The sequence below is a fragment of the Moschus berezovskii genome, chromosome 22 (genome assembly GCF_049115385.1).
Source record: "Moschus berezovskii isolate FMDL1 chromosome 22, NW_MosBer_1.0, whole genome shotgun sequence".
Lineage (NCBI taxonomy): Eukaryota > Metazoa > Chordata > Mammalia > Artiodactyla > Moschidae > Moschus > Moschus berezovskii.
Window position 1 is genome coordinate 10,707,238 of NC_142481.1, and position 12,005 is coordinate 10,719,242.

The 12,005-nt window shown below is 54.5% G+C and overlaps 1 protein-coding gene and 1 long non-coding RNA gene across 2 annotated transcripts; one reads left to right on the forward strand and one right to left on the reverse strand.

Annotated features, from left to right (window-relative positions):
- Positions 1 to 2,000: 2,000 nt before the first annotated feature.
- On the reverse strand, positions 2,001 to 8,969 carry FOSB (FosB proto-oncogene, AP-1 transcription factor subunit). The gene is made up of 4 exons (XM_055411865.2): positions 8,271 to 8,969; positions 6,029 to 6,349; positions 5,673 to 5,780; positions 2,001 to 4,664 (listed from the first exon to the last, which is right to left on the reverse strand). Exons 1-4 carry the CDS (start codon positions 8,394 to 8,396, stop codon positions 4,194 to 4,196), a joined length of 1,026 nt encoding a protein of 341 aa, XP_055267840.1. The 5' UTR covers positions 8,397 to 8,969; the 3' UTR covers positions 2,001 to 4,193.
- LOC129546670 (uncharacterized) lies at positions 7,746 to 10,282 on the forward strand. Its single transcript, XR_008683922.1, has 3 exons — positions 7,746 to 7,952; positions 9,712 to 9,784; positions 10,039 to 10,282. It is a non-coding gene; the product is annotated as an uncharacterized LOC129546670 (long non-coding RNA).
- The last annotated feature ends 1,723 nt before the right edge of the window (positions 10,283 to 12,005 follow it).

The window sequence follows — 12,005 nt, forward strand, 5'->3', positions numbered from 1 at the left end:
ATCTGCTGGGTGACTGCTCCATGCCCAAGCCCTGCACTGAGCGGTCTTGGGGACACGCTGATGACTACAAAACCCTGACCCTGACTGCGTGGCCATTGGAGGAGACAAACTTTAAACATTAATTAATTCCCCATTGAATTAACAACTATCAAAATGTTCACTACTGGAAAGGCAGGTACAGAACCCATGAGGATATCTTATAAGGAGACCTGAGTTCAGGTAGGGTGTCAGGGTAACATTTGAACATATACCTGAAGGATGGGAGTGAATTAGTCAGCAGAAGGGGAGAGTATTCCAGAGAGGGAAACAGGATGGCTGTAATAACAGGGATGAGGATGGTGATAATTGCACGTTTATTCTGTGCTCAGCGCGGGCATTTATAAGGTCACTGATACCCTTCAGCCCATTCTGCAGCTGAGAAAACTGAGGTTCAGAAAGATGAAGCCTTTTATCCAGGATCACCTTTGGGAGGCCTCCAACCCCAGGGCTCTCAGACCTCTGGCCCATACTATTTACCATTGCCCCCTGCTGTCTTTCCTAAACCAGCTACTCACCAAACCCTGCCTGTTTTGCCTCCTCGAAGTCTTTTGAATACTTCCCCTCCTCTCCAGCCCACAGCCCTGGTGCTGCTCCAGGCACCCCCTCACACCTCAGTGTTCTCACCCTAGCCTCCTCCCTGGTCCTCTGCCTCATCCCCGCCTCTTTCCCAATTACCCTCAGCCTGGCAGCTAGAGGAGTCTCCCTAAAGCACAAAACTGTCCTTGAATTTCTTATGGCCAAAACCTGCCAGAGCTCCTCAATACTCTCAAGAGAAGATCTAAACTTAGTCTGGAATTTTAGCTTGCAGAATCTGGTCCCTGGTCAACCTCTCTCTTCACACGTTTTGCTCTAGCACCCGGGAACCTCTAGTTTCCTCAATGTACCAAGCCTTCCCCCAGCAACTCTTTGCACTATTTCATTTGACTCAGTTTTCTCTATTTCCTCTGTTTATCCTCTAAGACTCAGTTTAGGGATCCTTTCGTCCCAGAAGTCTTTCCTGACTCCCAGATTAGTTAGGTGCCCCCATGGGGCCCCCCAAGTCCCATGGACTCCCCCAACTCTGCCCAATTTAGATCATCCCTGATTGGGAACAGGTCTGTGTCCCCCACTTGACTGTGAACCGTGGGAGGGGGAGCTTGAGGCCGCCTCAGTCTCTGCAGTGTCCCCAACCCTAGGCACATAATATTGTGCTCAGTCGTGTCCGACTTTGTTTGAACTAATTAATAGTTCGAAATTAATAAGTTAGCAAATTTTTGAGCTAATTAATAAATTAAGGGATTCCATTATGACAAATCCCCCTGCTTAGTCATTTACTAAGACACCTAACCTCTGGACCAGTACTTCAATTCTCAAAGTGTTTTCTGCTATGCAAATAACAGTGGGCTTGGATCTTGCAATGGGGATGGCTCACTGTATCTGTGGACAAAGTGGAGATATCTTTGGTTTAGTCAATCTTGGGTTGTTCCCAATATGTTCCTCACTCAGAAGATGTGAGCATGTGAAAAAGCAAAAGGAAACTCATCTTCTCTGTAAAGTGATCCAAGTTTCATGATTCATGTAACCCTGAGGACTCCCAATGTACCTGAGTGGTCTTCAACAGTTCAAATTTTTTTTTCTACCTCTCACTTTTGCTCAGGCCAACCCTAGAGCATTACATGGTCAAGTATAAATTCTTCCCTCACCTGGAACCCTCCCTGAGCCTTTAGTATTTTGGTATCAGACACCTCATGGCTAATATTCTGCCTCATTACTTCTTCAAGGAGGAGGTACAGCCTGTGTGTGTGGGAAGTCCTCCTGACTGTCTAGCCTCCCTCCATCCTGCTGTTGACTGATTCACTAGTAAGAGTTCCAGCATATATGTGTGTGTGTGCAGTCCTGTAGCAATCTAACTTCACTCCCTCATGCTGAAAGGAAGGCAGATGATGGGTGCCAGGAGCAAAGAGACCCTGAAACTTGGTGGATACATTTTTAAGAGCTTTTTATTGGCGACAGTGCAGAACCACGAGGAGGAGGGTAGCGGCCCAGTGCCAGCCAGCCCCAGCCCCCGAGGGGTCAGGTGCAAAATACAAAAGGAACCACAAATACAGCTTGGGGGGACGGGTTGGGGATTCAATACATTGTGGTCTGCAGGGGCAGGCCCTGCTCACAGCCTCACACTCGCACCCAGAATTATCAAAGATACAGACTGCAAAAATCTATAATCCCTCAGGCTTACTCACAAAAATAAAATATCAGGTCCCCAACAAACCCAGAGTCAGAAGACAGCTGGAGAACCAGGGACAGTCACATGGAAAGGGTCAGGTAAAAGAGAACAGAGGCACGAGAGAGACTCAGGAAAGAGGTAGCCAGAGATGGCCAGAAAACAACCAGAGACAGTCAGGAAAGAGACAGCTAGAGACAGAGGCAGCCGGAGACAGGCAGCCTGGAAGTTTCCAGAAGCAGTGTTTCCAATTCAACGGCATGGCTTTGAGGGCCAACGTGACCTAGGCCAAGGATGCAGAAGCGCTCACACACTCACACGCGCGCACACGCACTCATATATAATATATTTATTTATACATAATAGATATAAGTGCCTTTCGGAAATCAAGAAAGGGATAAATAGCCACGGAAGTGGGTGGGGGGCGTCTGGGTTCAGGGTGGGAGCCGCAGGACGGGGCAGTGGAATGTTTTCCATGCAGCACAGAGGGCGGCGTGACCCACCCGATATTAAAAAACATCAATTGGCCTCATGATACAATCCTCATGAGGGGAAACACAGGGAAAGGCAGGGTTAGGGAACCTAAACCGAGAATTGGGGCTGGGGCTGGGGCTGGGTGAGGGGAAGCTGGGATCTCGGGAAACCCAGCCCCTTGGAGTTTGCCAGTCCAAAAATATTAGGGGGTGGGGGGTCAAAGCCTCAGCCTTTAAATCTTCTCCGGGAAAATGTCGGGGGACCCTGGCTATCTCCCCTTGCTCTCTTTCTAGAAAGGTTGTGGGAGGCCAAGGCAAGGGAGAAGTTGGCGTCCTAGGCTGGGATAGGGTGACAGGCCTTAAAGAGAAAGGCCAGGGCTTGGTCTGGGGCGCGGAGAGCGGCTTGGGGCGGGGGGTCCTGAGGAGAGAGGCCACGCGGATGGATAACTGTCATCCCCTCTCGATTCTGTCACCCCCTCGAGTCTAACTCACTTTCAGGGGAGAAAGGAGGCAGGTGACGGGAGCGGAGACCACGGAAAAGCTTTGGGGAGTGGGGGGCACAATCCCTCCGGAGGGGTTCTGTCCCACCCGGCTCCCCCCACAATCAGGCCAACTCGTTTCACAGTATAAAACACTCCAGCAGGACAGGCATCACAGCGCCCCCTGCTGCCTGAATCAGAGAGGCCCAACAAGGAAGGCCCGGAGGGGAGGCTGTGGGAGGTGGGTGGCGGGCAGGGGGGAAATAACACTGTAATCAGAAAGGAGGGCTGGGGGGTGAATGTGCGGGGAGGCTTAGGAGGCTGGAAATTCAAAATCGGAGCCAGTTTTGCCGGGACGGAGCAGCTGGACCGTCAAGGAGGGAGGTTCACATTTCAGACTAGGTCTGGGTGGAAGGAAGATTATCAAAGGGGGGAGCATCAACTTCCCTTTAAAGGGGGGCTCAATTCAGAGGAGGATCGAAGCACGTGGAAATGTTGGATAAATAAGCTAAGGTCATGGGGGGGCGGCAGGGAGAACCAGCCTAGTCACCCCTGGAAGGGTGGGCGTGGGAGAAACACTTTGGGGGTTCGGTGGCATTTCCTGGTTGGGCCTCTCTGGAGAAAACTTCAGCCCACCCCCACAGCCCACAGCCAACACCCCGTTCCCTCCAGCCCAAAGGTGGGCATTGCCCCCGCCCCCACCACCCATCCCCAAAGGTTGGGTCCAAGTGAAACGGCCCACAGACAGCCGTGGGCAGCCTGGGGGGTGTCCATCCCCTCCCCACCCCGTGCCCCCAAAGTCACCAGCTCTCTGGCCTCGCCGGGCCGGCAGAAACAAGAGGCGGCACAAAACACAAGGAAGTCCTCCTGTCCGATGGCAGCGGCAGCAGAGGGTCAAACAGGAGAGGCAGGGAAACCACACGCCTGCTTTGTCTCTTCCCCTGTCTCCTCCAGCTCCTCCTCGTCCAAATCTCCCTTGTGTTTGTTTGTTTTGTCTAAAGTTCACAGAGCAAGAAGGGAGGGCGAGTTCAGGGGGTCGGAAGGCTGGTCACTGCCGCTGGTGCGTTGGGCGCCGGCGAACGCGGAGACCTCCGGGCAGGTGAGGACAAACGAGGAAGTGTACGAAGGGTTAACAACGGGGAAGGGGTCGCCGAGGACTTGAACTTCACTGTGTGTAAAGAGAGAAGCTGTCAGGTTGGGGGGTGCGTCTTGGCTGGTCTGGAAGGGCAGGGGCGGTGGTGGCGGGGGCGGCAGCAGCCAGCTGAAACCATCTTCCTTAGTGGATGCTGACCCCGGCAAATCTCTCACCTCCGCCAGCGGGCCCGGCCCGGGCCCCCCGGGCCCCTCTTCGTAGGGGATCTTGCAGCCCGGTTTGTGGGCCACCAGCACAAACTCCAGACGTTCCTTCTCCTTTTGGAGCTCGGCGATCTCCGACTCCAGCTCCGCCTTTTCTTCCTCTAGCTGATCTGTCTCCTGAGGTCCCCGATGGCCACGGCGGAGCACGGAGGACAGCAAGGAAGGAGAAAAAGGCCGTGAGCGACTGGAGAAGGTGGGTCATGGCTGAAACCAGCTCTCCTACTCTGACGGCTAAGGCCCGTGGCTGGAAGGCGGCTCCCGATTGAAAGACCCCCTGAGGCGGAGGCCTGGTGTGCTAGGGGACTTGGGGGAGGGGTCTTGCCTTCTAGGACCCTCAGTCTCCCCATCTGTCCAGTGGTTGTTTGGGAAAGGGCCAGGTACACATGGGAAGTCTCTGGTTGCAAGAGGCACTCAGAGGTTTGTTGAATGAACCAACCATCCTTACATGTTTTTCATGCCCCCTATTCTCCTCATGACCCTTTCCCCTCTGCCTCCCAGGGAAGAGACCAGGTAGCTCAGGGAAGTAGACAATTTCCCTGATTTCCTCCAAGGTGAGCAGGTCACCCTACAAGCATAAAGTAGAAAACTCTCAGACTGAGGTGGGGCATGAAAATAGAGGGGCACCTTGGCACAGGCCACCAGCCCAAGATGGAACTACAGGTGGCGGGGGCAGATGGTGGGGGAATTGACATAGGATTAAAGGATTTAGTTTCTCAGACTCTCCAGAATGTTAAAGCTAGAAGGAACCTGGGAGATTCAATGAGGAGTTGAAGAGATGGAAAACTGAGGCAAAAAGGGTTATCACTTGCCCAAGACCAAAAAAGGGACATCACTGAAGCATCCCTCTATTAAAGGCCGCTCATAGGTCCCCCTCAGGAAAAAGTGAAGGCCAGGCAAGTGGTCAGGGGCGAGAGGGGCTCATCAACCAGGACAGGGACCGGCCAGGAGTATGTGAGCGTCGGTGTGTGTGAGATGGCTGACCCCATCTGTATCCAGTTCCACATGTGGAACCTCTTGCTCTCAGTTCAGAATAGAGGCACAGGTGGTGGTGGGCAGCAGAAGATAGGGAGACAGCCCCCGCTTCAGCCTTCCTTCTCCCCACCCCATCCCAGGGACCATCCTCACCGCCTGGAGTCGGTCAGTCAGCTCCCTTCGCCGGTTCCTACACTTTGCTGCTGCTAACTTGTTTCGTTCTCGGCGAACCCTTCTCTTCTCCTCTTCCTCTGGGGTGAGCTGAGTAGGAGAAATAGAGATGGTGAGATCTGGGGACACGGTGTACCTCCCCCTCCATCCTGAACCTCCTCTTCGTCAAGAACCCCCAGGAGTCAGAAAAGGACCAAGTCCTCACTGTGGGAAGGAGAACAGGGTTTCTGCAGCATTGAGGCTGCAGGTGGTCCCTCACCCCAAGAGTGGGAAAGTTCCTGCCTCTCTCGCTTCCTCCCCACCAGCCCCCAGAGCAAGCTCTGATGCCCCTTACTCACCGTCTCCTCTCGGGGTCTCCTAGGCCGGGCTCGAGCTGGGCGGGAAGGCCCAGGTCCACTGGTGGTTCCACTGGTGGAAGGCCCACCACTGCCACTCGCTCCGCCACTGCTGTAGCCACTCATGCCCGGTGTGGAGTAACTGGTTCCTGGCATGTCGTAGGGGTCGACGGCCGGGGGCTGGGAGGCCAGTGGCTGCCCCTGGGACTGGGCCATGGAAGAGATGAGGGTGGGTTGCACAAGCCACTGGAGGTCCTGGCTGGTTGTGATCGCGGTGACCGTGGGCACGAAGGAACCGGGCATTTCCCCAAGACCGGCGCACTCCTACGGGGTGACACATACACACACAGGCGTAGACACACAAACAGAGACACCGACACACACACACCCAACACACATACACACACCGACCCGGTGAGTGAGCACAGGGCCAGCGGGTGTGGATGTGTGTGTCACAGGCAAAAAGCCACAACACCCACCCTTCCACTACACCGTGACGCAGTGGTTAATGAGAGGATTTCTGTGCAACTGGCTTCTACCTCCTCCTTCTTCCTCGGGGAAAGGTTGCACGGTTCCAGCGGGTGGTGAATCACACCCCGGGTTGGTGACTCTTAGGTGTGGGGGGTGGGGAGGAGGCTGGACACAGCCGGGCGACAGAACCCCCGGGATGGAGTCACAGCCACACACACAGCCACAACACCCCACCCCCACCCCAGAGGCAAGGGGAGGGAGAGGGAGAGGCCTTAGGCTAAGCCTTCCTCCACACTCACACACACACACATACCCCTCTGAGCGCAGGGATAAGGGACTAGAGGGTCCATGAGACCCCCGTGCAGGGGCGGGGGTCCCAGTTAAAAGAGTGCTGGGGGACGGGCCTAGGAGTTTAGAACAACGTTTCAAGTAATTGTCTCTCCCCAGAGTGAGACTGACAAGCGATAGGTTACGGTGGGCAGACAAGGACAGCAAGTGAGCAGCGAGGCTCCCTCAGACTGTCGTGGAGGCGGGGTGGGGTAGGTCCTGAGACCCCAAGCCCAAGCAGCGCTCATGTCCCCCCCACCCCCAAAATGTAATCCAAGAACTGCTCGGAAGGCTCAACTACTCTCGCAGGGGGCGTGGTGAGGGATGGTCTGGTTCACTGGCCAATCAGCGCCCCGGAAACTCATAGGGGGCGGGGCTCCTGGAGACCACCTGGCTGGATCCCCCAGGGCTAGCGGCTTTAGTCCTATTTTCTGACACACCGGAGGCACCTGGCGTCCGGAGCAGAGGGAGTGAGAATGTGTCTGTGTGTGCCTGGAGAGGTGGGTGACGGTCACTACGTCTCCCAAAGGAACCCTGGCACACAGACACGCTCTGACCCTGAGAGCGGAGGGACAGGATCCCTGCCAGGTCCTTGCGGACTCATTGGGTCGCAGAAGATCGCTCCTGTGGCGACAGGAATCCCCTCGCTCTGCCTCTGGAGGCCCGTGAAAGAGACCCTAGCGCCGGAGAACCACAGGTTCCGGGGACGAACTGTGGGAAGGAAACTGCGCCCTACAAATAGGAAGCGAAAGTTGATTGGCCACAGCTCGTGCCGCGGCGGCCAATCGGAACGCCGAGCTGCCCCCTCCCTTAGCAACGTGGCCCGGCGTTCCAAAATAGAACGCTCCCGGGACGTCAGGGGCGGGGCGGACGAAGGGGGCGCCACGCGCCGTGCGTGCCCCGCGTCAGACGGAGGATTCCAGCGCGTCAGCCGTTACGCACGGGTCCCCCGTTACGTCTCCGCGCAGGAGGCGGAGGCAGCGCCACCGAGGGTTCGAGGCCCGCCTTCCCGCTGGGTCGAGGGTGACCCGGCGCCGGAGTAGGCGCTAGGATGGAGGAGGAAGAAGAGAGGAGGCTACTGGAAGCTTCTCCGGGATTTCCCCCACCTGCCTAACCGCTCTAGCTTCAGGTTGGTGACCTGAGTGGGGGGCAGTCCCCAAACCGGCTAAAAGTTCTCAGCCCTGCTACCTCACACACGTTGCACTGAACGGCGCGCTCTCCCCACCCCCAAAGCTCACCCCTCTGTGTTCCTTCCCTGCGCTCCACGCACACAACCAATTGCAAGCACGTCCGGACTCTGCAGTTTGCAAAGTGCGCCGTGAGCCTACTCCCTGTCAGATCGTAGATTTGGACGCGTTTTATTTGGGGTGAGGGGATTGCTCGCTCCACCCTTGAATTTTAAAAATTTATAAACCACAAAGCAGTACCCCAGCCCTTTAGAACTTACCTGGGAGGCGGCGGCGGTGGGTGGACTGCCGAAGGAGTCCACCGAGGACAGATACTGAGACTCGGCGGAGGGTGAGGAGCTGCACCGGGAGCCGGAGTCGTAGTCTCCGGGGAAAGCTTGAAACATTTCCCTGGGCACAGGGGGGCCCCTGTGACCACGCTGAGGTCGCCGGGAAGCCAAGGCTATGGCCGGGTGGGGGAAGAAAGGTGCGAGTCCGGGGTAGGCCGAGCGCGTCCCCAAAATGCGCTGTCCGGGGAAACTCAGGGTGGGGGCAGCGTCCCGCTCCAACAATGGCAAAGTTTCCGTGTAATTCCTTTGCGGTGCCCAGGCCCCCACAAGATGCCGCTGTGCCTCCTGATAGTCTAGGCTCCGTAGGACCCGGGGGCGAGAGGGGATCGCTCCCCCAGAGGCGGAGAGCTCTGTCCTGCTGTACAGAATCTGCTTCGGGTGCGGTCCCCTCCACGCGTCCGGCGGGTCCCACGGGGGAGGAGGGAGTAGTAAAGAAGACGAAAAAAAAAGTAAGTCGATCCTCCGAAAGAAAATGTAGAATTATCTAGAAGAAGCCTTCCAAAAACTTTCCGGAAGAAAATAAACCGAATTTCACAGCCCCCAAGAAGTAGAACCACAACAATCAAGTTCCAGCTCCGCGTGTCCCAGCCTTGACCGTAGATCCCAGTCTTATGAATGAAGCTCGGAGCCGCCAGCCTGTATTTATATGCCCAGGGCCCGGCCCCCTTGTTGACGTCACCCGTCCCTCACGCGGCAAACTTCTCGATATCTCCGGCCCTTGTGAACCCAGCCCCGCACCGTCCGGCAAGAGGTCTGTCTTAGCCTCGATCTGATCATCTGCATCACCCTCGTGGCCTTGGGGGTCTTGGGGGCTGCGTTCTGGAGCACTCGGCGGGAGGGGATCCCGGCCGGTCTCCCCGGAGTTCCTGTGACGCAATTAGCCATATAAGGAGCTCGGCCGGCGCGGCTGAGTGTTTGTTTGGTATCCTAGCAATTACGTCAGAGGGAATCCCTCGCTCGCTCGCGCGCTCACCCGGCGCGCCTGCGGAACCCGCCCGCGCCTGCGCAGTCCAGTGCCGCCCGAGGGAAGGTCGGGGGTCTGGTATTAATAGGTTATTAGACTGAACGGGCAAAGGATCCAGGCTGGGGAGACCCCAACTGGGGGGTCCATATCACTCTGGCCGGCCCTCCCATTTTCCCTGATGGAGCAGCGCCCTCTCTCGAGAGGAAGGTCAATCTCCAAAAGGAGACTCTGGCTCTGTGGTTGTAGTCACAAAGGCGGGGAAACTGAGTCCCGAGACGGGTGGGTGGGACTCTGATGCTCCCGGTGAAAGTGGAGGTGCGGGTGGAGTCCCTAGGCTCGTACGAGCTTCTGCCCTGACTAGTTGTGCAACCTTGAAAAAAAAATTTTTTTTTTCTCTCTGAACTTCAGCTTCACTTTTCCCGGATGGACAAAGAGTGTGTATCTTGGATCCTGCTGCCCACAGAGGTGCGGCGTTTGGGAGGTACGCGGGTTTGGGGGGGAAGGGGAGTGAAACTTGGGGTGAAGTGTCCTTTCTGCTGCTGGTGCTCCCCTTTCTGCTTTATAATCCTATCCGTAGTCAGAAATAATATGTGTTACGGCAGTGGGGGGTGGGGTGGGAAATAAATGATAGTAATAATAATGATATAATAATAATAGATGCCACGTATTTAGCATTTACCAAATACCGGTTCTTGTACTAAGCCTTTCAATACAAGATTTTCAATCCTTGTACAGCTTCAGAAGTTTAAGGGAGGAAAATCTTCATTTTATAAAAGAGGAAAAGGATAGATCGCGACTTGCCCAAGATCTCATCTCAATAAATTCAAACCCAGAATTCTCGTTCTCTTCCTGACTTCCGAGAGCTGCCCGTTTCAATGAAACTCCCCGACAAACCTGGGTGTTGGGATTATTTAAATAACAGCTTCCATTGGTGGGGAATGATACACCTTGCAAACCTGTCCCTGTCTGCTTGCTCACAGCATACACTATTATAACCCAGGTCGGGCTGGAGGGGCGATGGCGGGGGCGGGGGCGGTGGTGGGGGTGGGTGGGAACAAGCTGCTTACCTGGCTATCCAGTTAGGGAATGTGGTTCAAGAGTCTAATTAGGGTATTTCAGACTCCGAAGCCTCCAACTCTTTAGCACCCACTGGTAAGGATCTCACCAGCTGCTTCGTAAACCTGAGTTCCTGGCATTTCCCTCCCAGGTTGTAGCCTGGCTCAGCCAGGGCACAGAGGTAGAAGCACGTTAAAACTGTTGAATCCCACAGGCTCAGAGATGGAGAGGGCTGGCTCCTGGTCACACATTAGGTACGAAGCCAAGTTGGAGGGGTTAGGTCTTTCCGCATTCCCAGGAGACTTTTGATTCCCTGTCCCCAAAGTGGGGAGGGGGGAGGGAGATGGGGAAGGCTGAAGGGACATGGGCTCAATACAAGGAGGCTGAGAGAAAAGCCCAGCCTCAAAACACCTCGTTCCCCCACTCGCCCTCTGTCTGCCACCAGTCTGGGAGTAGGGAGGGGACTAGGAGATGACACAGCAACCACCAGCAGGCAGTGACTCGGCTCCAGCATCAGACAGGGAGTGACCCCTCATTCCTGTTCTGTCCAAGCCCCTCATCTCCTCTCCCACGGAATAAAGGAGACACATCAATGCCTACCTTCGCTGCCCAGAGACCTTCATACCCCAACGGAGGTGGCCAATATGACCACACAACTGCTGGTATATCCTCAAAGGGGCATATTTGTGCATTCAAGTTTCACACACACACACACACACACGCATATAGAAACACACCTTCACATGGTTACCAACACACGTGACAGGCACATTCTCACTATAGATACATGTGGTTGCTCTTTACACACAATGACGATTGTGTGTTAATTCTTCTGAGCACTTGTATTAATTTATTTAATTCTCACAACACTCCTGCTAGGTAGGAACTATCATTTTACAGGCAAGGAAATAGAATCCCAGAGAGGTGAAGTCACTTGCCTAGAGTCACACAGCAAATTAGTGGCAGAGCTAGGATAAGAATGTAGCCCCTGCTTTTAATTATTATTAAATGAGTTATGTATGTCTATATATTCACAGGCAGATGGTGACACTCGTGCAGGCACTGGGCATTTACCGCCCTCCTCCCCCCACCACCCTGCCCACAGGCAGACCCAGACACTAGGTGCCTTGGGCTTACTTCTGACCCCACCACTTCGTAGTTGGATGAACTTGAGCTGGTGATGTCTGGAGCCTGTTTTCTGTCCTTGGAAAAGAGGAGAAATAGTACCCAGCCTATGACGCTGGTGAGAGGATTATGTGAAGTGAATATCTTGGAACATGCCTGGCACAATGGAGGGGCTTGTTTTGTTTTTAAAACAAAGCCACCCCGAGACTTACCTGGCGGTCCAGTGGTTAAGACTCTGCACTTTCAAGGCAAGGTACATGGGTTCAGTCCCTGGTCAGGGAACTAAGATCCCACATGCTATGCTACCAAAAAAAAAAAATTAATTCATTTAAAAAATAAGTAATGATAAAAAATAAAACAAAGCCGCCAGACACACCAGATCACATTGCAGCTTTCATGAGTCCTGAGTACTTTTGCCTTTGTGGGCCTCTTTCTCCATAAAGACATCTTTAAAAGTATTTTTTCATGACTGCATTGGTATAAAGACAGATACTGAATATTAAAACATTTCACTTGACCTA